Below are 24,796 nucleotides of genomic sequence, written 5' to 3'. Positions count from 1 at the left end.
CGGGCACCGCGGCCCGGCCTGACCGACGGACCGACCGACCTACGGACGCGCGCGCGAGCGGCCAGGTGGCGGCGCAGCGGCGCGGGGAGGGCGGGCGCGGCGCGGGGAGGGCGGGCGCGGCGCGGGGAGGGCGGGCGCGGCGCGGGGAGGGCGGGCGCGGCGCGGGGAGGGCGGGCGCGGCGCGGGGAGGGCGGGCGCGGCGCGGGGAGGGCGGGCGGCGGCGGCGGCCACGTCCCCTGCGGCGGCCGGCGGCCGGGGCGCGGGCAGGGCAGGCCCGGCCCCCTGCGCGCCCGGAGCCAGCGGGCGGGCGCGGGCGGGGTGCAGCGCTAGCGGCCGCCGCCACCGGCGTCTCCTGTCCGCCGTCTCCCCGCAGAGGCCGCGGGGCCCGTGGATGGGGAGGGCGCGCCGCCCCGCGGTGCCCGCGCCCCGGCCGCCGCCATGCGGGTCCACGAGAAGTACTCGACGCTCCCGGCCGAGGACCGCAGCGTGCACATCATCAACATCTGCGCCATCGAGGACCTGGGCTGCCTGCCGTCGGAGGGCACGGTGAGCGAGCGGCCGGGCCGCGGGGCCGCGCGGGTCCCCCGTGCGCGCGGGCGCGGGGCGCGCGCCAGACCCCGCCTGGGCCGGGAGCGGGGCCGGCACCGGAGCGGGGCTGGGGCTCGGGCGGGCCGCCACGCGGGGAGGCCGGAGCCCGCGCCCCACCTGCCAGCCACGCCCGGGCGCCGCCCTCGGACCGCGGGGCGCCGAGCGCGCGCCGGGCCCAGAGATCGTTCCCCGGGCTGGACGCGGGCCTGGTCGGGAGACCCCCCCCCCCCCCCCCGCACCCCGAGGTCCTCGCTCCCCCATCCACGCTTCCCCCCACCCCAGATCTGACAGGTCCTCGTTCCCAGGGCGCGGGAAGAGTTAGGCGCAAGTCCCGACGCTTGTAGGGAGGGGAGAGGCTGGGTGGGGGCGGGGACCCCACTAGATTCACTTAGAATCCCTCTGCCCCCCTCCCGCCCCCTTCAGACCCCTCCCGCGGCCTGGAGCTGATAAAGCTGGAGAGCCCATGGGGTGGGGAGGGCCAGGGGTGGCGGGCACAGGGTGGAGGACCTGCGGGCTCAGGCCTTGGGCACACCTCGGAGCTCTCCCAGGGAGGGGGGGCAGGTGAGGACCTGGGGTCTCACTGAGCTAGGGACCCCCCCATCAGAAGCAGGTGTGGCCAGGATGGACGGGCATCTGCCTCAGGAGGCTGTGGTGACATCTGAAGCGAGCTGGGCAGCAGGCTGGTCCCTGGGCACCCACACAGAGAGGCCGGGAAGGCAGGCTCCACCCCTCCCTCGGGAGCTGGAGGGCAGGTGGTAGAATGCTCCCGCTCCCCGGCACTCGGTGACACAGGACAATTCCCCAGCGCAGGGCCAGCACCGTCCCAGCTTGTTTAACTCACAACTTCGGTAGGTGCTGTTCTAACAGACCAGGAAATTGAGGTCCAGAGGGCAGGTGGCCCCTCCCCCAGGCCACCCACTCCTCGGCTGGGGGTGACAGCAGAGGCCGGGGCGCAGGAAGCCGACAAGAAGGGCTGTCTGGGGGAGGAGGCCCTGGAGACTCCAGGTGACAGCGGTGGCCAAAGGCTAGAGATCGATCCCGTTCAGTGTGGGAGGTACTTGGGCAGGAAATTAGAAGCAAGGGAAAGAAGGCCCTGGGCACTGGCTTTTTTAGCAGTCCCCCCCCCCCTCCCCGCCCAAGCCAGGTGAGGGAGCTTGACAGAGACCAGAAACCTCCAGAGCCCAGGTGTGGCCAGTGATGCGCTTCACACCAGGCTGAGCCGGGTGGGCTGCAAACCGAGCCTGTCTGCAGGAAGGCGGGGTCTGTGAGCGATCGCTCTGGGCCCTGGACTTGTTAGCGTAGGGCGGGCGGGATGAATGGCAGGGACGCTCCCAGGGCATCCCCAGCGGAACTCAGTCTGCTCAGTCATTGCCCTGAGTCACCAGCCCGGGCAGCCCTGTACACGTGAAAGCCAGAGGGCCCGGGCTGCACTCCAGAAAGTTCCCAGCCCATCACCAGACATGCACCCCGAATGTACACACCTCGGCCACAGAGGAAGCCCCGCCCCGCCAGCCGGAGTTCAAGGGGGAATCATTTATGAGCCTCTGTACAGACATGGCATGATGATAATGATAATAACGGGGCAGGACGGGGCAGCGCAGGGCTGTGACCCCAGCTTCTGTGGAGGAGGAGACAGGAGGATCGCAGCCCAAGGCCTAGGTGAGTGGAGGCAGGTGTGCTTCCTGGCACCACGCTATGCCCCGACGGGGCTTCAGGGAGCTCCTGCTTGTGACATTTACCCAGGTGCCCTTGGGGCACCCCTCCATTGATTCCCCTGTGGACACTTCCTCCAGGAGCCTCCCCTGGGCATCTGGGAGGTGCCCCTCACCTGAGGGTCAGCCCCACCATCACGTTTTACCACACAAGCATCCTGTATTCTAAATCGGGGGGTGATTTTCCTCCTTGTCCTGCAGATGAGGAAGCAGAGGCTGGAGGAGGGGAGGGAGGAGGGGGGCGGGGAGGCAGCTGTTTAAGTTCCTGGCCTGACTGGGCCCCAGCCTTGGGTTGATGGCCAGGCGCGGTCCTCAGCTTCAGACCCACGCTCCTATCACGCTTGCCTGCGTGCCTGTGTCCTTAAGCTAGCAATAGCTTCCTGCCCCGCCTCGCCCCCCCCCCCCCCAGCCGCCCCAAAGTGGTCAGGCGGCTGCTTCCCTTTTTTAGGCCGGTCCTGGGGCTTGAACTCACGGCCTGGGCACTGCCCTTAGCTGCTTCTCTAAAGGTCGGTGCTCTGCTACTTAAGCCACTTCTGGCATTTAGTCAATTGGATTTAAGTCTCATGGGTTTTTCTACCCAGCTGGCTTTGAAATGTGGTCGCTAGGTGTCCGCCTCCTGAGCAGCTAGGATTACAGGTGGGAGCCATCTACCTCTTTCTTAAGGCGGAAGCAAGAGGGCAGCGGGCGTTGCAAACCTTTCCCGGGCCTTGCGTTGGGGGGCGAAGCGTGAAGTCCGACTCAGGTCACTGCCTGTGACCTACTCTGTGCCCCTTCCCCGCCCCAGACGGGCCCGGAGGGTCTCCGGCCACCCCGCCTTGCCATGGACCCTCCCTCCCCACTCTGCTCTCCCCACGGCCCCCTGCAGCCCCATGAGTGTAGGGAAGGGATCCCACACTTTCTGCTCCGAGGGCAGTATACCCCAGTGCTTAGCCAAGACCTAAACAGACAAAACCGCCTCCCCTGCCTCAGAGGACAAGACTCGGGGAGGGACCCTTGCTTGGGGCTGGGCTGTGTGCTGCCCCCTGCTGGTCCTACTTCTTTTTAAGGTCAAAATCTGGGTTTTGCGCTGAGCCATCTTTCCCTGGGGTCCACGCTAACCAGGAGTTTGTTTTCCCTGTCGGCCTCCCCACCACCCCGTTCTTTCTGTGTTAAACGCAGTGAACCTTGCAGCGGCCCTCTGAGGGCAGTGGTATTATGTACTGATTAGGGATCGGGAGTTAGGGATCTGGTGACACAGAGAGGTCGAGCTCTGAACCCAGCGTGGCGCAGCTAGGGTCAGGCCCAGAGGGTCTCTGAATGCAGGCAAGGGTGGTGTCCACCTTGCGCAGGGCTCTGGCCGCCTCTCCCTCCCTCACACCTTCCCGAAGGCTGGCGGCCCCTGAGCTCCAAAACCTTTCCTGTAGAGCCCCTCGGCCCCCTTGAGGGATTTCCCAGCTCTCCGTCAGGAAGGGGTGGCTCTGAATAATTCCCTTTTTCTAAGTGCTGCTTGTCCATCTTGTTAAACAGCGGTCATTGTCCTGTCCAGCGGGAGGCCTGCGGAGGGGTCTCTGGGTTTGGATGAGTTAAGCACTTGCAGGCAGTAGACAGTTCAGAGCTGTCTGAGCTCAGGACACCGGCAGGCACAGTTGTTGGAGGCAGCCCTGAAAACCAGGTTTATTTTATGTGGTTTATTTTTGTGCCAGTACTAGACCCTTAACTTAGCTTTTTTTGCTCAAAGCTAGATAGCACTCTAACCTGTGGCTCCACGCCTGTTTTGTTTGGGGGTTTTTTTGGTGGTTAATCAGAGATAAGAATCTCACACCCTTTCCTGGGGCGCTGGCTTTGAACCTCAGTCCTCAGATCTCAGCCTCCTGAGAAGCTAGGAGGTCAGGCATGGGCCACAGTGCAGGTTTAGTCACCAGGCAGAGACAGGCAAGATGGCACATTGGCAGTGTGCACAGATCTGGGTGGGGGTGAGGAAGAAGAGGAAGAGACCCAGGAGATGGTGGGAACACCCCTTCCGGGCCTCGTGGGGATGGCAGCTCCCCATTGTCAGGACTGAGCAGGGCTGCGGAGCATCTGGGGCGCCCAGCGTGCCGGTGGCCTACAGGTGTACCCTTGGCCCCCCAAAGGCTGCATGCCCAGGCTGGCCGCCCCCTCCGCCCTCCAGCCCTGTCGGGCGCGGCCCACTCCCACGCCAGGTCTGCCTGGGGCCTGGCTCTCCTGCCCCACGGTGCGGGGTGAGCCGCCAGCTCACCGTGACTCTGCACTTCTCTGACCTTCTGGGGTGCCCAGCGAGAGCAGTGCCCGCCCTTGGGCCTGGGGTGGGAGACGGGGCAGCGGAATGCCCCGGCGCTGGGCCCTGCCACGTTTTTTGGATCTGCCCCTGCCCAGCCTGGCTAATCCTCCTGGCAGGAGGCTCCCCATCCCGCCTCCCAGGGACCCGAGTGCCCCCATGCCTTGGAGCTGCACCAGAACCAAGTGTCGGGTTGGCAGTGGGCCTACTACCCCAAGCCTGTGTCCCGCCGCTGCCCCAGACCCTCCCTCCAGCGGGCCCTCACCTGCCCCCTGTGGCCCAGGAGCCTCCAGCACCTAATGCAGAGCGGGGCTGGCATCAGCCAGGAGCTGGGGGACAGGGGCCACTCACTGGGCAGCTTCCCATAGCGAGAAAGTGCGACACTCCAGCCGGGCACAGTGCCACTCAGCTGTAATCCCTGCTAATCCAAAGGCTGAGGCTGGGGGAGCTGGTGATTCTGTCTGGAAGACAAAATGCACAAAGAAAGGGCTGCGGGTGGGGCTCGAGAGGTTGAGTAGAGCTGGGAGCCAGGGGCTCACCCCTGTCACCCACGCTCAGGAGGCTGAGATCCGAGGATCACAGTTTGAAGCCAGTCCAGGCGGGAAAGGCTGTGAGATTCTTATCGCCAATGAACTACAAAAGAGCCACAAGTAGAGTGGTGGTTCAAGTGGTAGAGCACCAGCTCCAGGACACACACACACACACACACACACACACACTCCCAGTTTGCTGTTCTGAGTACTTTGAGTGTGGGGGGCAAACCTGAGGCCTGGCTTAGGGCCCCCATGAAAAGGTCTTCTTGCCTGTTAGTCTCTGCGGGCACAAAGGTGGGACCTGAGAGCCGGGGTCTCCCATGAACGCTCCGTTGAGTACTGTACTCAGGAGCCGGCTCTGCCCTGTGCTGCCTGGGCCCCGCCAGGGCCGGCTGTGCCCATGGCCATGGTCCTGGCCTGTCAGGACCCGAAGATTCACAGGGAGATCACGGAGCAGCCTGGACCACATCTGCTCCGTGTCCAGGCCCCTTGAAGGCATGTTGATAGAACACTTCCTGCCCCCGCCAGCCTCGCTCACCACGCAGGCCCTGCCCAGCTGCAGGCAGAGCGGCTCCAGGACGTAACATCGTAACATCCCGGGGCTGTGGACACAGGAGGCCAGGCGAGTGACCCCACCGTGAGCAGGAAAGTAGGAGTTCAGGCCTGGCCACCGGGCACTGTCCCGAGTCCCTTCTCTCCTGACTCCCCTGTCCCGCCCACAGGAGCAGAGCAGTGCCCCCTCTCCCCCCCCTCCCCCCCCCGCTGCTGTATACGGAGGGAGGCCTCCGTTCCCCCCCCCCCATCAGCCCATAGCCCGCCCGCTTCCTCCACCCCAGCCCTGGGAGGGGAGCCTGCGTGCTGCTTCCCTTGCCTCTGCCATCCGGGGAACCATTACTAAGCAAGAGCTCTGCCACTCAGCCCCACCCCCGGCCTTTCGTTTTTCTTTTGTTCTTGAGACAGGGTCTCCCTAACTCTGCCAGGCTGGCCTCGAATTTACAGGCCTCTTGCCTTCACCTCGCAAGCGGCTGCAGATGTGGGGCAGGGGGCCAAGGCCAGGTCTGGGCCATCCTTGGACTAGGGGCTGGCGGAGTCTGAGTTCCGTAAGGGACTCATGGACCCTTCTAGAGCGGTGGGGGATGTGGATGGTCAGCTGAGGGGCAGGGACGACCTGGAGGGAGCGGGAAGCACCCAGGGAGAGGAGCAGAGCCCCGCAGGCTGGTCCTGGCCCAGGCAGGGCTGTGTGCACTGGGAAACAGGCTGGGCTGCACCCAGCCCGAGGCAGGCTTGATTCTACACACAAGCTTCAGGGTCTGTCCGGGCACAGTCAGGGAAGGCTTCCTGGAGGAGGAGAAGCCTGACCACTGAGCAGAGAGGGATGGGCGGCTCTCAGCTGGCCACAAGGATTTGGGGTCCTGCCCCAGCCTTCACTTTCAGGGCTGAGTGGGGGTGGGTAGTATCTGTGCAGTTGCAGGACCCTGGGAGGAACAGCAGATTGGTCAGGTGGGGCCGATGCCAGATCGGGGCCAGCTGGCCATCGGGCTGCATCTAGGCTATGTCCAGCACGGCTCCATCCATCTTCCCTTATTGCCGACTGGCCTGGGCAGAAAACCAGCAGAGTTCTTCAGGAGTTCTAGGAATCCAAGTTTGGCCTTAGCCACAACTGTAGCACATTGTGCTTCTATGAGTAAAGACTCCATTCCTTCCTTCCTTCCTTCCTTCCTTCCTTCCTTCCTTCCTTCCTTCCTTCCTTCCTTCCTTCCTTCCTTCCTTCCTTCCTTCCATCTTTGATGGGACTGAGTTTGAACTCAGGGCTCTGTACTTGCTGGGCAAGTACTCTACCACTTGAATCACGTCCCCAACACTTATTGCTCTAGGCCAGTCCGGACAGTGGTCTTTCTCTTTCTGTGTCCCACTGTAGCTGGGATGACGGGAATGAACCACCACGCCCAGCTCTTTCTTTTGAGTTGGGGTCTGGGAACTTATTTGCCTGGGCTGTCCTTGAACTGAGATTCTCCCAGTCTCAGCATGCCCTCGCCACTGAAGTGACAGGAGTATGCCTCTGCCCAGCTATTGGTTGAGAGGGGTTCTTGAGAACCAAGCATGATCCTCCAGATCTCTGCCCCCTCAAGTAATTAGAATTACAGACTTGAGCCACCAGTGCCTGGCTGGCACTGGCTTTTTAAACCACGCTGCCACAGTTCTACCTCTTGTAGTTCCTGGATTCCTTCAGATGAGTAAGGAAACAGGCAGGGCAGACAAGGTCAGTCCCCTGTCCCAGAGAGTTGATGCTAGAGGGCCCCTGCTCCCTTCAGGCAGATGAGGGGTGTCAGTACCTAGGGAGCAGCCCCCAGCTAGGGGAGGAGGAGGAGCAGGTGGAGAAGCATGCGGCTTTCCTGCCCGTAGTCCCAGCCCTGGGTGGGCTCCTCGGGGTCACTCCGAGGGTCTCCAGCGTGGGGAGCCAGCAGCCTTGAGGCCTCCTGCCCTCTGGTCTGGTCAGAGCCAGCAGCAGATCTTCACCCCTGCGTGGACAGCTGGCCCACAGCTTGGTGACGGGCCTCTGGCCGGATCCAGGCGTCGAAGGCTGGGTGAGGTCTGCCGTTGGGAAGGAGCCTTCCTTCCAGGGGTGGGGGGGTCCCTGAAACCCAGCCTGGGCTGTTCCTGAGGCGGGCCAGGCCGCTGAGCAGGGTGCCACTTGGCATCGTCAGGCGTGTTCTAGAATGTGGGCTCCAAAAGGCCCAGCCCCCTGTGGTGTCTTCCCCCAGGACAGCACTCTGCCCGGGGCACGTTCGTCAGCACAGTCGCCCCTCTTGGAACCCGAAAGGCAGGGGTAGGGTTTGCTGACATCCATACGCATCCACATGTTTCCACTGTCAGCCCCGGCAGGGGGCTGGTAGAGCACCCCGCGAGGCAGAAGGGCTGTGGGCACCCTAGTTCCACTGTAACTGGGTATAGTGATAAGGTTTGTACATGGTCAGCTCAGATACAAGCCACCGCCACTGCCTCCTCCTCCTCCTCCTCCTTTCTTCTTGTGTGTGTGTTGGTATGTGTATTGGTGTGTGTGAGTGTGTTGGTGTGTATTGGTGTGTGTGTGTTGTATGTGTGTTGGTGTGTGTATTGGCGTGTGTGTGTGTGTGTGTGTGTGTGTGTGTGTGTGTGTGTGTGTGTGTGTGTGTGTGTGTTGGTACTGGGGCTTGAACTCAGGGCGCTGTCCCTTAGCCATTTTGCTCCAAGTTGGGACTCTATCCCTTGAGCCACAGTGCTGCTTCTGGCTTTGGTGGTGGTGGTGATGGCAGTGGTAGTGATAGTTAATTGGAAACAAGACTCGTAAGAGACTTCAGATCTCAGCCTCCCGAGAGTGAGGATTATAGGTATGAGCCACCGGTGCCTGGCAGCAAGGTTTCTTAGTGAATATTGTCTACCATAGATCAGTTAGAACTATGGACACAGAACCCATGGGTGCAGAGCCTGTGAGTCTGTGCTCCTTTGTGATTGTTGAGTGAGTAGATGAGTGGGTGGATGGATTGTGGATGATGGGTGGGTAGATGGGTAGACGATGCATGATGGATAGATGGTGGGTGGGTGGGTGGGTGGATTGATGAGTGGGTGGATGGATTGTGGATGATGGGTGGGTAGATGGGTAGACGATGCATGATGGATAGATGGTGGGTGGGTGGGTGGGTGGGTGGGTGGATTGATGAGTGGATGGATGGATTGTGGATGATGGGTGGGTAGATGGGTAGACGATGCATGATGGATAGATGGTGGGTGGGTGGGTGGGTGAATGGATTGATGAGTGGGTGGATGGATTGTGGATGATGGGTGAGTAGATGGGTAGACGATCCATGATGGATAGATGGTGGGTGGGTGGGTGGGTGGATTGATGGTAGGTAGATGGTGTGATGGATGGATGGATGGTTGGATGGTGGATGGATGGATGGTTGGATGGTGGATGGATGGTTGATGGATGATACATGATGAATGGATGGTGGGTGGGATGGTGGTGGGGGATGGATGGATGGGTGGGTGGGTGGATGGTCAGATGGTGGATGGATGGATGGGTGGATGGTGGATGGATGGTTGGATGGATGATACATGATGGATGGGTGGATGGATGGATGGTGGGTGGGATGGTGGTGGGGGATGGATGGATGGGTGGATGGTCAGATGGTGGATGGATGGATGGTGGGTGGGTGGATGGATGGTTGGATGGTGGGTGGGTAGATGGATGATGGTGGGGGATGGATGGATGGATGGATGGATGGTCAGATGGTGGATGGATGGTTGATGGATGATACATGATGGATGGATGGTGGGTGGGATGATGGTGGGGGATGGATGGATGGGTGGATGGATGGATGGGTGGATGGATGGATGGTTGGATGGTAGATGGATGATACATGATGGATGGATGGTGGGTGGGCTGATGGTGGGGGATGGGTGAATGAGTGGGCGGCTGCATCTGCACATGCTCCTTCACGGCCCACACAAACACCTTCACAGAGACTGTTTCCTCTCCTGTCACTTTAGCTACTGAACTCCTTGTCCGTGAACCCTGACGCCAAGTGCAAGTATGGCCTGTACTTCAGAGACGGCAAGCGCAAGGTGGACTACATCCTGGTGTACCATCACAAGCGGCCATCGGGCAGCAGGCCTCTGGCCAGGCGGGTCCAGCACCATGACGCCACTCCGGGGACCCGCAGCGCCAGGCGGGACCAGCCCCTGCCCGGCAAGGGGAGCCCCGGGGACGGGGGCTCCCCTGAGCCCCCCACGGACCACCACGAAGACGACAAGCACTTCCGCAGGGAGGAGTACGAGGGCAACCTGCTGGAGGCGGGCCTGGAGCTGGAGAGGGACGAGGATGTGAGTGTGGGCCAGCGCCAGCGCTTGGGGGGGGGCTCCTCCAGCGCCCTCCGATCTCAGAGAAGGGCCAGGCGGCAGCTACTCTTGTTTTCCAGGTGGGGTCCAGATCGCTGGCAAACTGCTCGGGGCAGTCCCCAGCCAGTCTTTCTCTGGTCACACCCCGGGGCGGCCAGGGCTAGCCAGCTCTGGGGCTCTGACCTCCAGGTCACAGCTTCCTGCCTCTGCTCAGGGCCTGGCCTGGGAAGATGGCCCTGGTTGGAGGGACCCAGCACGCAGATGTCTGGAAGGGGCGGGGCTCCTAGATGACTGGGTCCCTTCTTGTAAATTGAGGAAGATCCCTGGGCCCCAGGGCCCTGCTCTGAAACACGAGTAACCTCTTTGGGCAGATTCCTGTTAAGAGAACTGTTGGCTGAGAATACACATCCACTTGCCCCTTGGGCAGGAAGGTGGCTTCACTGGGAGCCACCTTCAAATATTGGTTGCAGTGCGCTTCCAGGCTGGTGTCCTAGCCTCTCTGTGTGCTGTGTGCCCTTCCTTCCCAGGGAGTGGAAGGGGGAGGGAGCCCTGGCCGGCAGAGCTGCTGCTGTCCAGATTAGTTGGGAATCAGCAGAGCTCACATATAGGATGGGAGAAAAAGTCACCAAGCGATGGAGTCGGGAACCGTTGGGGTAATGGTGAAGTGCTGCCCTGGGTTAACTTTGCCCACAGGGAGCCGCTAGGTTTTTGAAGTCATTGAAGCTGCTGGCTCAGTGACAAGAATGCTTTTGGGGTGCTCACACCCCACAGCCAGTTAAGTGGGGACTCATTGTAAACAAGTGGATACAAACCGTTGGGAACTGGCAGTGTCACGGGATGGCATGAAGGGCAGAGTGTCTCTCGGGGCCGGCTCTGCGTGAGGTTGGTCATCCGCGAGGTCTCCAACTTCACTTCCCACTGGCGTTTTAAAGGCACCTGGCGGGCTTTAAAAAGCTTGGACGGCTAGGAGGCAGGCCAGGGGCCTTACATGGCTGGGATTGGGGGTTAGAGGTCAAAACAGGCAAACAATTAGAGAGACCCCATCTCAACAAACTGGCTGGGCACGGTGGTTTACGTCTGTGGCCCCAGAAAGATTTGCAGATTGCTCAGACTTTTTTTTTTTTAATGTCAATACTGGGGCTTAAACTTAGGCCCAAGCTAAGGGCTGTGTCCCTTCCCACTTGAGCTATACCTCCACTTCTGGTTTTTTGGTGGTTTATTGGAGGTTAGAGTCTCCTGGAGCCCAGGTACCAGTTGTTCACACCTGTAATCCTAGCTACTCAGGAGGCTGAGAGCTAAAGATCACAATCCCAAGCCAGCCAGGCTGAAAAGTCTTATCTCCAGTTAACCACCAAAAAAAACCGCAAGTGGAGATGTGGTTCAAAGTGGTAGAGTGCTAGCCTTGAATGAATAATGCTTACTGGCAGTGCCCAGCCCAGGCCATGAGTTTAAGCCCTATGACCAACCAACCAACCAATAAGCAAACAAAGTAGTCTCTGGGACTTTCCTGCCTGGGATGGCTTTGAACCGTGAATCTCAGTTCTCAGCCTCCTGAGTAGGTAGGCACAAGACACTAGTGCTCGGCCAGATTTCCCAGACTTGAGTCTGGCAGCTGCCCGGAGACAAGTATATATTGTTCTCAGTTTTCTGTCTTACTTTGAGAAAAGCAGTTCCTGCCCTGCAGCTTCTTGAACAATGTGGCTACTATGCGGAGTTGATTTGGGCCGCTCCTCACTGGAGGAAGGAGGCTGGAGGCCTGAGGCACCCGCAGTGTGGCTTGGAACCCTACACTCCTGCGGGCTCTCCAGTCCTGATATTCTTTCCTGAGGCACATTTAAACGTTCAGGTTGGCAGCTACTGGGACAATCAAACTGTCCCGGGCCAGACCCCAGGACTCGACCTGTCCGCTCTGCACTGGAGGCCTCAGTTTCCCCATCTGGGAAATGGAGAACACAGTGGCATTCACATCACTGGGTTTCCTCCAGTAACCCCAGTGAGGTGCCCTCTGCAGAGCCGGGCACCAGTGAGGCTGTGTTCCACACGAGGCTTGTCCTCATTGGCTGTTATTCTGTACGAGGCTTGGCCTCATTGGCTGGCATTCCATAGTGAGGCTTGTCCTCATTGGTTGGCATTCCGTAACAAGGCTCATCCTCATTGGCTGGCATTCCATTGAGTGGTCCATTGCCATTGGTTGGCATTCCATACGAGGCTCGTCCTCATTGGTTGGCATTCTGTAGCAAGGCTTATCCTCATTGGCTGCATTCTACAGTATAGCAGAACATCTTTTCCAAACCCCTTTATGCCTTTGAAATAAAAAGCAAAAAAATGACATTAGTTACTGTTGCAAAAAAAAAAAATCTAAGCTGAGTGCTGGTGGCTCACGCCTGTAATCCTAACTACTCTGGAGGCTGAGATCTGAGAATCGAGGTTCAAAGCCAGCCTGGGCAGGAAAGTCCGTGAGACTCTTAACTCCAATATACCAGAAAACAGGAAGTGGCACTGTGGCTCAAGTTGTAGAATGCTAGCTCGAGCTGAAGAGCTGAGGGACAGTGCCCAAGCCCAGAGTTCAAGCCCCAGGAACAACCAAAAAAAAAAAAAAAAACAACTCTATGCCAGTGGTTCACACCTATATTCCTAGCTACTCTATGAGGCTGAAATCTGAGGATCAAGGTTCAAAGCCAGCCTGGGCAGACAAATCCACAAGACTATAATTAACTACCAGAAAGCTGACTGTGGAACTATGGCTCATGTGGTAGAGTGCCAGCCTCGAGTGAAAAAGCCGAGCAAGAGAATGAGGCCCTGAGTTCAACCCCTGTGCACATGCGCGCGCGCGCGCACACACACGCACGCATGCACACGCACGCACGCGCACACGCGCGCGCACGCACGCACGCACGCACACACACACACACACACACACACCTAGATTTTTCCAATAAATGACCCCAAAATGTCATTCATAATTTGGCTCCAGAACTAAATCAGGTTTTTCAGCAGTTGATCTAACCCTTTTAAAAATAAAGATATGATATGTAGTTAAGACAGTTCAAGTTTTCTAAGTGTCCACACCTGAGTTGTATCACCTCCCTGCTGGGGTCTGGGTTTACAGGGCCCCAGGGAAGCCTGAGCGCTCCCTCCCAAATGCACCTCAGGGTGAGTGGTTGCCGGAGTGGCTGTCAGGAGTGGTAAAACCAGGTTTTTAGACCCCAGGCCCAAAGTCCAGGAGTCCCAAGTTAGGTCTGGCCACTCGCTTCCTCATGCTAAACAAAAAGATGTGGTGAAAGGTGGAGATTTATTACTTGGCAGTCATTGGAAGATAGCGCTGAAATCGTCTTCCCTGGGAGCAGGCTCTGGCTTCTGGGTAGTCGGGGATTGGGGATGGGGTGGGGCGGGGCTGTCAAAGCAGTCCTGGATCACAGGTGTGGCCTGCCTGACAGTTAGCTCAGTCTGTGACTCTGCTGGTGTGGCTGCTGGTCTGTAGCTTTTGGCTGTGGAAGATGGGAGTTGGGCCCTGCCTGGGGAGCAGCAGCTAGCCTTCCACACAAGCTACTTCTGGGCGAGCCCTGTCCATCCTGGGGCTGACTGCAAAGCGTCTGCGGGAGAGGACGCCTGGGATCCAAGGACACAGATAGAGAGGGGCGCTGGGGGCCCCACGTCTCTGCTTTTTAGTTTATTCGTAAAGCTCTCGCATTGCCTCGCCCACCGGCTCCCTGTTGCTTGCTCAGTCAGATCGGGGAAGCAGGGCTGGTGACAAGGCTGTGCACACACTGACATGCGTGCACGCAGAGGTGTGCGCAGGATCAGGGTGTGCGGGGGGAGGGGGGGCCCCGCTTGATTCGGGGAGAGCGGCTCTGCCGATGAGCCCTGGTCCCGGGCTGGGCTCGCGCTACGGGGCAGCCCCTGCCGCACGGCCTCACCGGAGTTGGAGCAAAATCTGGGGCTTTGATGCACTTTATTTTGGGTGGAGTTTGGTTTTGGACTTTTTGATGCTGATACTGAGGCTTGAACTCAGATCCTAGGTGCTGTCTCTTAGCTCTTTTGCTCAAGGCTAGCGCTCTGCCCCTTGAGCCACACCTCTGCCTGGCTGCTTGCAAAGTGTTCACAAATGTTCACAAATGTGCACGGAGCCAGAGCACCCCTCCCCCCCTCCACCAGTGCAGGGAACCTTGCTTCAAGGCTGGACCAGGAGACCACAGAGTCAGGGTGTGGGCTGGGCTGCGTCCTGCTTCTGCCAGCGTCTCAGCTCGGGCCCCTTGGCTTGCGGCCCCACCGCTCCGTCTCTCCTCCATCTTCACCCGGCTCCCTCTGCTGCCAACTTCAAGCTTCCTTCTGTGACCCCGGTAACCCCCAACCGTGTTCCTGGCATGTGACCACAGCCGGAGGACCTGGTTTCCAAAGTAAGGACACACTCGCTGGCCCTGGGGAACCAGACTGGAGCCGCTGGCTTGGGGGACACTGTTCTGACCCCAATCTCCACGCCCCGCCTGAGGCTGTGCTGGAGTCTGCGTGTCCTGGGGCAGAGCCCAGGTGCAGCACCGAGAGCCGCGGCTCACGGTGGCGGCCGCTCTTGGGGTGGCGTCAGCCTCCCTTGGAGTCAGGCTATACTCCGGTGCCTGGGGCTCTGTGCCAATGTAGGCTATAGGGCATCTGCCCTGAGTCTAGGCTGTCCTTTGAGGCAAAAGGAAACCCCAGAGGGCTGGGAAGGTGGCTCAGTGGTAGAGCGCTTGCCTTGCATGCCCGAGGCCCTGGGTTCGATTCCTCAGCACCACATAAGCAAAAAGAAAAAAGCCGGAAGTGGCGCTATGGAGCGCTCGCCTTGATCTGAAGAGCTGAGGGACAGCGTCCAGGCCCAGAGTTCAGGCCCCACGACCGGACCCAAAAAACAAAACAAAGAAAAAGGAAACCCCAGAGAGCCCCCAGAGAAGGACTCCCCCAAATCCACAAAACCTGCAGATGAGTGTCCAGACCCAGAATCCAGAGGTTTATCTCAGAGGGAGGCCACAGACACCCCAAGAGAGGCCCTGGGCGGGCGGGGAAGGGCTGGGCACTCCTCACAGGGCCACCTGCAGCACGGCCTGCACCCAGTGTGGCAGGGCCCCAGGCCCCAGGGCCTGATGGGAAAAGCCGGTGTCCTGAGAAAGGGGATGGGCCCCCTCTCTTCACCCGCTTTCTCCCCCTCTCACTTTGCCTCTGCCTCTCCTCTGCTCTTCCCACCCCTCCCTCCCCCAGCCCCTCTGTGTCTCCCTTTTGTCTCTCTGACCTTTCCTCTCTCTCTCCCTCTTTCCCACCCCTCTCTGCGTCTCTCTCCCTTCCACCATCTCCCTCCCTCCCTCTCCCCATCCCCTTCTCTGACCCTTTCCTCTATTTCCCCCTCTTCTGTCTGCTCTCCTCCTGTCTTTCCCTCTCTTTATCTCCCACTCTCTTCCCTCCTCTCCTCTCCCTCTGGGGTCAGCTTACAGGGCTCCCATTTAAAGAACAGAGACGTTTATGGCCAACAGAAAACCCATTAGCATTTTTGAAGTGCAACCTCAAAGCCTGCCGGGCGTTATTTATGTCCCAGGGTCAGTGTGGAGAACCCCCTGCTGTGTGGCCAGGCTGGCTGGACCCTGGCTGGCCTCAGCCCTGGACCTCATTCTGGCCGACTGGATTAAGGCCCAGGATGGGGAGCCCAGCGGGGCCTGCGGCCTGGTGCTGCCACCAGGCCAGAGCTAGGGGTACAAAGGCAGGGGGAGGGGGCACAGCCTCTCGGCTGAGGGGCTGAGTTCACATCTCACGCTGCCCTTCCCTGGGTCAAGGAGCAAGTCTCTCCAAGCCTCAGTTTCCCTATCTGTAAGTCGGAGGGGCAGTGTGCTTCCTGTGAGCGGTGATGGAGGGGTAGGGGAGTTAATGCTGGGGTCTGGTGTGTGGGCAGAGGGGACAGCAGTGGCCGTGGCCCCGTGGGCTGGGCACCAGCGGCAGCCTGGCAGGATTAGAACTCACAGCTAAAGAGTCGAGCTGGGAAGGTCCATTTATGAGGCCGTGGGGGTGAGCAGGGGTTGAGGCCTGGCCTCCGGCACTGGGTGGCGGGTCCCTGATCTCAGGGGGGGTCTAATGGGGGCCATTTGGGACCAGGAAGAGCAGCACGTGGAACAAGCCTCTCCTGTGGTCTTCCTCGCCCAGGGGGAGGGCAGGGCAGGGGTCCGGCCTTCGCGGGTTCCCTGAGCACTCAAGGGAAGGCTGGGCTTCTTTTTTGTTCTCCTGGGCCCTCGCTTGGCTTGCTGGCTCAGCTGCGGCTCCACCACGTGAGCCACGCCTTGTCTGTCCCGGCCCGCTTCCAATCACAATCCTCCTCATCTCCGCCTCTTGAGTAGCTAGCCTACAGGTGTGAGCTTCCCGCGCCCGACTTTGAGCTGCCTTTTTAAGCTCTCATTTTGAACTTGGGATGGGTGCTGTCTGCTCAAGGCTGTGTTGACGTCCTGAGTGTCAGCCGGAGGGGCAGAAGTTGGTGGCACTTTGGCGGAACTGACAGAGCCCCCAAAGTAGCGCCCACTCTCGGGACTCCTTCCCAGCCTCCAGCCCCCTCCCACAGGCCCTGTGTCCCCCCCGGAAGCTGAGGTCCAGCCAGTTGGCCCTGTGTTTCCCCGGAAGCCTTTGCTAATCCTACAGGGCCTTTAAAAAAAATCTCCAGTCTGTTTGGTTCTTTTCCAGGCTGGCTGTATCTGATTTTCAGCATTTCCTGTCCTTTGTCCACCTCTCTGCCTGGAGGTTTATTTCTTTACACGAGGAGGGCAGAGCTGGTTGGGTTTGATCTCATGGCCTTGTGGGCTGCAGCGAGGGAGGCCCGGTCCTGTCTCTCCTCTCTCTGGAACTTCCAGCTTCTTTTCTGCCTCATCCCTGGGCTGCGCTCACGGCTGGTGGCCTGGTTCTGGTCATCTCTGGGTAGCACCGGGGCTCCCAGGGCCTGAAGGAAGGGCTGCCCTGGGCCACAGTCCCCGGCTGAGGCCCCACACCCCACACCCCGCACAGCCCTGCTCGGGCTCCCTGTCCTCCTCACTCCTTTCTCTTCCTCTCGTCTCTTCCTCTTCCTCTCCGGCTCTTCCTCTTTCCTCGCCATCTCTTCCTCTTCCTCTCCGTCTCTTCCTCTTCCCTCTCGTCTCTTCCTCTTCCTCTCCGTCTCTTCCTCTCCATCTCTTCCTCTTCCCTCTCCGTCTCTTCCTCTTCCTCTCATCTCTTCCTCTTCCTCTCCGTCTCTTCCTCTCCATCTCTTCCTCTTCTCTCTCATCTCTTCCTCTTCCCTCTCGTCTCTTCCTCTTCCCTCTCTGTCTCTTCCTCTTCCTCTCATCTCTTCCTCTTCCCTCTCCGTCTCTTCCTCTTCCTCTCCATCTCTTCCTCTTCTCTCTCATCTCTTCCTCTTCCCTCTCGTCTCTTCCTCTTCCTCTCATCTCTTCCTCTTCCTCTCCGTCTCTTCCTCTCCATCTCTTCCTCTTCTCTCTCATCTCTTCCTCTTCCCTCTCGTCTCTTCCTCTTCCCTCTCTGTCTCTTCCTCTTCCTCTCCGTCTCTTCCTCTTCCCTCTCCATCTCTTCCTCTTCCCTCTCATCTCTTCCTCTTCCTCTCATCTCTTCCTCTTCCCTCTCGTCTCTTCCTCTTCCTCTCCGTCTCTTCCTCTTCCTCTCGTCTCTTCCTCTTCCCTCTCCGTCTCTTCCTCTTCCCTCTCATCTCTTCCTCTTCCTCTCCGTCTCTTCCTCTCCATCTCTTCCTCTTCCCTCTCATCTCTTCCTCTTCCCTCTCGTCTCTTCCTCTTCCCTCTCGTCTCTTCCTCTTCCCTCTCATCTCTTCCTCTTCCCTCTCGTCTCTTCCTCTTCCCTCTCGTCTCTTCCTCTTCCCTCTCATCTCTTCCTCTTCCCTCTCCGTCTCTTCCTCTTCCCTCTCCGTCTCTTCCTCTTCCCTCTCCGTCTCTTCCTCTTCCCTCTCGTCTCTTCCTCTTCCCTCTCGTCTCTTCCTCTCCATCTCTTCCTCTTCCCTCTCGTCTCTTCCTCTTCCTGTCCATCTCTTCCTCTTCCTCTCCGTCTCTTCCTCTTCCCTCTCGTCTCTTCCTCTTCCCTCTCGTCTCTTCCTCTTCCCTCTCATCTCTTCCTCTTCCCTCTCGTCTCTTCCTCTCCATCTCTTCCTCTTCCCTCTCGTCTCTTCCTCTTCCTGTCCATCTCTTCCTCTTCCTCTCCGTCTCTTCCTCTTCCCTCTCGTCTCTTCCTCTTCCCTCTCCATCTCTTCCTCTTCCTCTCCATCTCTTCCTCTTCCCTCTCCGTCTCTTCCTCTGCCTCTCCGTCTCTTCCTCTTTCCTCTCATCTCTTCCTCTTCCTCTCATCTCTTCCTCTTCCCTCTCGTCTCTTCCTCTTCCCTCTCATCTCTTCCTCTTCCCTCTCGTCTCTTCCTCTTCCCTCTCGTCTCTTCCTCTTCCTCTCATCTCTTCCTCTTCCCTCTCGTCTCTTCCTCTTCCCTCTCGTCTCTTCCTCTTCCCTCTCATCTCTTCCTCTTCCCTCTCCGTCTCTTCCTCTTCCCTCTCCGTCTCTTCCTCTTCCCTCTCCGTCTCTTCCTCTTCCCTCTCGTCTCTTCCTCTTCCCTCTCGTCTCTTCCTCTCCATCTCTTCCTCTTCCCTCTCGTCTCTTCCTCTTCCTGTCCATCTCTTCCTCTTCCTCTCCGTCTCTTCCTCTTCCCTCTCGTCTCTTCCTCTTCCCTCTCCATCTCTTCCTCTTCCTCTCCATCTCTTCCTCTTCCCTCTCCGTCTCTTCCTCTTCCCTCTCGTCTCTTCCTCTTCCTCTCATCTCTTCCTCTTCCCTCTCCGTCTCTTCCTCTTCCCTCTCGTCTCTTCCTCTTCCCTCTCCATCTCTTCCTCTTCCTCTCCATCTCTTCCTCTTCCCTCTCGTCTCTTCCTCTTCCCTCTCATCTCTTCCTCTTCCCTCTCCGTCTCTTCCTCTTCCCTCTCCGTCTCTTCCTCTTCCCTCTCCGTCTCTTCCTCTTCCCTCTCCGTCTCTTCCTCTTCCCTCTCGTCTCTTCCTCTTCCCTCTCGTCTCTTCCTCTTCCCTCTCCATCTCTTCCTCTTCCTCTCCATCTCTTCCTCTTCCTCTCCATCTCTTCCTCTTCCCTCTCGTCTCTTCCTCTTCCTGTCCATCTCTTCCTCTTCCTCTCCGTCTCTTCCTCTTCCCTCTCGTCTCTTCCTCTTCCCTCTCCATCTCTTCCTCTTCCTCTCCATCTCTTCCTCTTCCCTCTCCGTCTCTTCCTCTGCCTCTCCGTCTCTTCCTCTTTCCTCTCGTCTCTTCCTCTTCCTCTCATCTCTTCCTCTTCCCTCTCATCTCTTCCTCTTCCCTCTCATCTCTTCCTCTTCCCTCTCGTCTCTTCCTCTTCCCTCTCCATCTCTTCCTCTTCCCTCTCATCTCTTCCTCTTCCCTCTCGTCTCTTCCTCTTCCCTCTCATCTCTTCCTCTTCCCTCTCGTCTCTTCCTCTCCATCTCTTCCTCTTCCCTCTCGTCTCTTCCTCTTCCTGTCCATCTCTTCCTCTTCCTCTCCGTCTCTTCCTCTTCCCTCTCGTCTCTTCCTCTTCCCTCTCCATCTCTTCCTCTTCCCTCTCCGTCTCTTCCTCTTCCCTCTCCGTCTCTTCCTCTTCCCTCTCCGTCTCTTCCTCTTCCCTCTCGTCTCTTCCTCTTCCCTCTCCGTCTCTTCCTCTTCCTCTCATCTCTTCCTCTTCCCTCTCATCTCTTCCTCTTCCCTCTCGTCTCTTCCTCTTCCCTCTCATCTCTTCCTCTTCCCTCTCGTCTCTTCCTCTTCCCTCTCCGTCTCTTCCTCTTCCCTCTCCATCTCTTCCTCTTCCCTCTCCATCTCTTCCTCTTCCCTCTCCGTCTCTTCCTCTTCCCTCTCGTCTCTTCCTCTTCCCTCTCCATCTCTTCCTCTTCCCTCTCCATCTCTTCCTCTTCCTCTCCATCTCTTCCTCTTCCCTCTCCGTCTCTTCCTCTTTCCTCTCCGTCTCTTCCTCTTCCCTCTCATCTCTTCCTCTTCCCTCTCGTCTCTTCCTCTTCCTGTCCATCTCTTCCTCTTCCTCTCCGTCTCTTCCTCTTCCCTCTCGTCTCTTCCTCTTCCCTCTCCATCTCTTCCTCTTCCCTCTCCATCTCTTCCTCTTCCCTCTCCATCTCTTCCTCTTCCCTCTCCGTCTCTTCCTCTTCCCTCTCGTCTCTTCCTCTTCCCTCTCCATCTCTTCCTCTTCCCTCTCCATCTCTTCCTCTTCCTCTCCATCTCTTCCTCTTCCCTCTCCGTCTCTTCCTCTTTCCTCTCCGTCTCTTCCTCTTCCCTCTCATCTCTTCCTCTTCCCTCTCGTCTCTTCCTCTTCCCTCTCCGTCTCTTCCTCTTCCCTCTCCGTCTCTTCCTCTTCCCTCTCCATCTCTTCCTCTTCCCTCTCCATCTCTTCCTCTTCCTCTCCATCTCTTCCTCTTCCTTCTCGTCTCTTCCTCTTCCTCTCCGTCTCTTCCTCTTCCCTCTCCGTCTCTTCCTCTTCCCTCTCCGTCTCTTCCTCTTCCTCTCCATCTCTTCCTCTTCCCTCTCTGTCTCTTCCTCTTCCTCTCGTCTCTTCCTCTTCCCTCTCCATCTCTTCCTCTTCCCTCTCGTCTCTTCCTCTTCCCTCTCCATCACTTCCTCTTCCCTCTCGTCTCTTCCTCTTCCCTCTCCGTCTCTTCCTCTTCCCTCTCTGTCTCTTCCTCTTCCTCTCATCTCTTCCTCTTCCCTCTCGTCTCTTCCTCTTCCCTCTCCATCACTTCCTCTTCCCTCTCGTCTCTTCCTCTTCCCTCTCTGTCTCTTCCTCTTCCTCTCATCTCTTCCTCTTCCCTCTCGTCTCTTCCTCTTCCCTCTCGTCTCTTCCTCTTCCCTCTCCGTCTCTTCCTCTTCCTCTCGTCTCTTCCTCTTCCCTCTCCGTCTCTTCCTCTTCCCTCTCTGTCTCTTCCTCTTCCTCTCATCTCTTCCTCTTCCCTCTCGTCTCTTCCTCTTCCTCTCGTCTCTTCCTCTTCCCTCTCATCTCTTCCTCTTCCCTCTCCATCTCTTCCTCTTCCTCTCATCTCTTCCTCTTCCCTCTCCGTCTCTTCCTCTTCCTCTCATCTCTTCCTCTTCCCTCTCCGTCTCTTCCTCTTTCCTCTCCGTCTCTTCCTCTTCCCTCTCGTCTCTTCCTTTTCCCTCTCGTCTCTTCCTCTTCCCTCTCGTCTCTTCCTCTTCCCTCTCGTCTCTTCCTCTCCATCTCTTCCTCTTCCTCTCCGTCTCTTCCTCTTCCCTCTCGTCTCTTCCTTTTCCCTCTCGTCTCTTCCTCTTCCCTCTCATCTCTTCCTCTTCCCTCTCATCTCTTCCTCTTCCTCTCCGTCTCTTCCTCTTCCCTCTCGTCTCTTCCTCTTCCCTCTCGTCTCTTCCTCTTCCCTCTCGTCTCTTCCTCTCATCTCTTCCTCTTCCTCTCCATCTCTTCCTCTTCCCTCTCGTCTCTTCCTCTTCCTCTCATCTCTTCCTCTTCCCTCTCCATCTCTTCCTCTTCCCTCTCGTCTCTTCCTCTTCCCTCTCCGTCTCTTCCTCTTCCCTCTCCGTCTCTTCCTCTTCCCTCTCCATCTCTTCCTCTTCCCTCTCCATCTCTTCCTCTTCCTCTCATCTCTTCCTCTTCCCTCTCGTCTCTTCCTCTTCCCTCTCCATCTCTTCCTCTTCCCTCTCCATCTCTTCCTCTTCCTCTCATCTCTTCCTCTTCCCTCTCGTCTCTTCCTCTTCCCTCTCATCTCTTCCTCTTCCCTCTCCATCTCTTCCTCTTCCCTCTCCGTCTCTTCCTCTTCCCTCTCCGTCTCTTCCTCTTCCCTCTCGTCTCTTCCTCTTCCCTCTCCATCTCTTCCTCTTCCCTCTCCATCTCTTCCTCTTCCTCTCATCTCTTCCTCTTCCCTCTCGTCTCTTCCTCTTCCCTCTCATCTCTTCCTCTTCCCTCTCCATCTCTTCCTCTTCCCTCTCGTCTCTTCCTCTTCCCTCTCCGTCTCTTCCTCTTCCCTCTCCGTCTCTTCCTCTTCCCTCTCCATCTCTTCCTCTTCCCTCTCCATCTCTTCCTCTTCCTCTCATCTCTTCCTCTTCCCTCTCGTCTCTTCCTCTTCCCTCTCCATCTCTTCCTCTTCCCTCTCCATCTCTTCCTCTTCCTCTCATCTCTTCCTCTTCCCTCTCGTCTCTTCCTCTTCCCTCTCATCTCTTCCTCTTCCCTCTCCATCTCTTCCTCTTCCCTCTCCGTCTCTTCCTCTTCCCTCTCCGTCTCTTCCTCTTCCCTCTCCGTCTCTTCCTCTTCCCTCTCCATCTCTTCCTCTTCCTCTCCGTCACTTCCTCTTCCCTCTCCATCTCTTCCTCTTCCCTCTCATCTCTTCCTCTTCCCTCTCCATCTCTTCCTCTTCCTCTTCCCTCTCCATCTCTTCCTCTTCCTCTCATCTCTTCCTCTTCCCTCTCCGTCTCTTCCTCTTCCCTCTCCATCTCTTCCTCTTCCCTCTCCATCTCTTCCTCTTCCTCTCATCTCTTCCTCTTCCCTCTCCGTCTCTTCCTCTTCCCTCTCCATCTCTTCCTCTTCCCTCTCCATCTCTTCCTCTTCCTCTCATCTCTTCCTCTTCCTCTCCGTCTCTTCCTCTTCCCTCTCATCTCTTCCTCTTCCCTCTCCGTCTCTTCCTCTTCCCTCTCCGTCTCTTCCTCTTCCCTCTCCGTCTCTTCCTCTTCCCTCTCGTCTCTTCCTCTTCCTCTCCGTCTCTTCCTCTTCCCTCTCGTCTCTTCCTCTTCCCTCTCGTCTCTTCCTCTTCCCTCTCCGTCTCTTCCTCTTCCCTCTCGTCTCTTCCTCTTCCCTCTCATCTCTTCCTCTTCCTCTCATCTCTTCCTCTTCCCTCTCCATCTCTTCCTCTTCCTTCTCGTCTCTTCCTCTTCCCTCTCCATCTCTTCCTCTTCCCTCTCGTCTCTTCCTCTTCCCTCTCCGTCTCTTCCTCTTCCCTCTCCATCTCTTCCTCTTCCTCTCATCTCTTCCTCTTCCCTCTCGTCTCTTCCTCTTCCCTCTCGTCTCTTCCTCTCCATCTCTTCCTCTTCCCTCTCCATCTCTTCCTCTTCCTCTCATCTCTTCCTCTTCCCTCTCCATCTCTTCCTCTTCCTCTCATCTCTTCCTCTTCCCTCTCCATCTCTTCCTCTTCCTCTCCATCTCTTCCTCTTCCTCTCGTCTCTTCCTCTTCCCTCTCGTCTCTTCCTCTTCCCTCTCGTCTCTTCCTCTTCCCTCTCGTCTCTTCCTCTCATCTCTTCCTCTTCCTCTCATCTCTTCCTCTTCCCTCTCCATCTCTTCCTCTTCCCTCTCGTCTCTTCCTCTTCCCTCTCCGTCTCTTCCTCTTCCCTCTCCATCTCTTCCTCTTCCCTCTCCATCTCTTCCTCTTCCTCTCATCTCTTCCTCTTCCCTCTCCATCTCTTCCTCTTCCCTCTCCGTCTCTTCCTCTTCCCTCTCCGTCTCTTCCTCTTCCTCTCCGTCACTTCCTCTTCCCTCTCCGTCTCTTCCTCTTCCCTCTCGTCTCTTCCTCTTCCTCTCCATCTCTTCCTCTTCCTCTCATCTCTTCCTCTTCCTCTCGTCTCTTCCTCTTCCCTCTCATCTCTTCCTCTTCCCTCTCGTCTCTTCCTCTTCCCTCTCGTCTCTTCCTCTTCCCTCTCCGTCTCTTCCTCTTCCCTCTCCATCTCTTCCTCTTCCTCTTCCCTCTCCATCTCTTCCTCTTCTCTCTCATCTCTTCCTCTTCCTCTCCATCTCTTCCTCTTCCTCTCCGTCACTTCCTCTTCCCTCTCCGTCTCTTCCTCTTCTCTCTCGTCTCTTCCTCTTCCTCTCCGGCTCTTCCTCTTCCCTCTCCGTCACTTCCTCTTCCCTCTCGTCTCTTCCTCTTCCCTCTCCATCTCTTCCTCTTCCTCTCGTCTCTTCCTCTTCCCTCTCGTCTCTTCCTGCTCGTCTCTTCCTCTTCCTCTCGTCTCTTCCTCTTCCCTCTCCGTCTCTTCCTCTCCGTCACTTCTTCTTCCCTCTCCGGCTCTTCCTCTTCCCTCTCGTCTCTTCCTGCTCGTCTCTTCCTCTTCCTCTCGTCTCTTCCTCTTCCTCTCGTCTCTTCCTCTTCCCTCTCATCTCTTCCTCTTCCCTCTCCGTCTCCTTCTTCCTCTCGTCTCTTCCTCTTCCTCTCCGGCTCTTCCTCTTCCTCTCCGTTTCTTCCTCTTCCTCTCGTCTCTTCCCCTTCCCTCCGCCCCGAGCACAGGGGAACCCCCGTGGGAGGCAGGAGACACTGGCGTGTAGACACGCTCCCTCAGCGTGCCCGTCCAGCTCCCCAGGCCTCCCACCGGACCCCGCGCCCTGAGGCCCCAGGACCAAGCTGCTCCCTGGAAGGTCACTAAAGCCATCCCCGGGGTCCAGCTCCATGGGGAGGCTCTCCAGTCCTGCCTGGGATGGACCTGGAGCATCTCACACACCCCTTCTTCCTCCCTCCTCTTCTCTCTTTCTCCCCTTCTTTGCCCCCTTCCCCTCCCTCTCCTCCCCCTTCTCCTTCCTCTCCTCCCCTTCCCCATCCATCTCCTCCCCCTTCCCCTCCCTCTCTTCCCCCTTCCTCTTTTTTCTTCCTCTTCCCCCTCCATTTCCCCTCCTCTTCCTCCCCCCTCTTCTTTCTTCCTCCTCCTCCATTTCCCCTCCTCCTCCTCTTCTCCCTCCTCTTCTTCCCCCTCTTCCTCCTCCTCCTCTCCTCTCCCTCCCCTTCTTCCCCTCTTCCTCCTCCTCCTCCTCTCCCTCCTCTTCTTCCCCCTCTTCCTCC

General features: G+C 58.0%; 1 protein-coding gene across 2 annotated transcripts in view; it reads left to right on the top strand.

Moving 5' to 3' along the window:
* Window positions 1-381: 381 nt before the first annotated feature.
* The window catches only part of Ano1 (anoctamin 1), an 83,203-nt gene continuing 58,788 nt past the window's right edge, over window positions 382-24,796 (top strand). Inside the window, exons 1-2 of one of the 2 annotated variants that reach the window (XM_042670383.1) lie at window positions 382-546; window positions 9,636-9,968. In XM_042670383.1, coding sequence (XP_042526317.1) covers window positions 439-546; window positions 9,636-9,968 — 441 coding nt within the window. In that variant the 5' untranslated portion in view covers window positions 382-438. The remainder of the gene's footprint in view (window positions 547-9,635; window positions 9,969-24,796) is intronic. The other variant, XM_042670382.1, reaches the window with a different exon arrangement.

This window comes from Dipodomys spectabilis, unplaced genomic scaffold, assembly GCF_019054845.1.
Source record: "Dipodomys spectabilis isolate Male_0828 unplaced genomic scaffold, ASM1905484v1 ptg000544l, whole genome shotgun sequence".
NCBI lineage: Eukaryota > Metazoa > Chordata > Mammalia > Rodentia > Heteromyidae > Dipodomys > Dipodomys spectabilis.
Note: the sequence above shows the minus strand (reverse complement) of the source record. Positions and strands in the feature narration are given on the sequence as shown.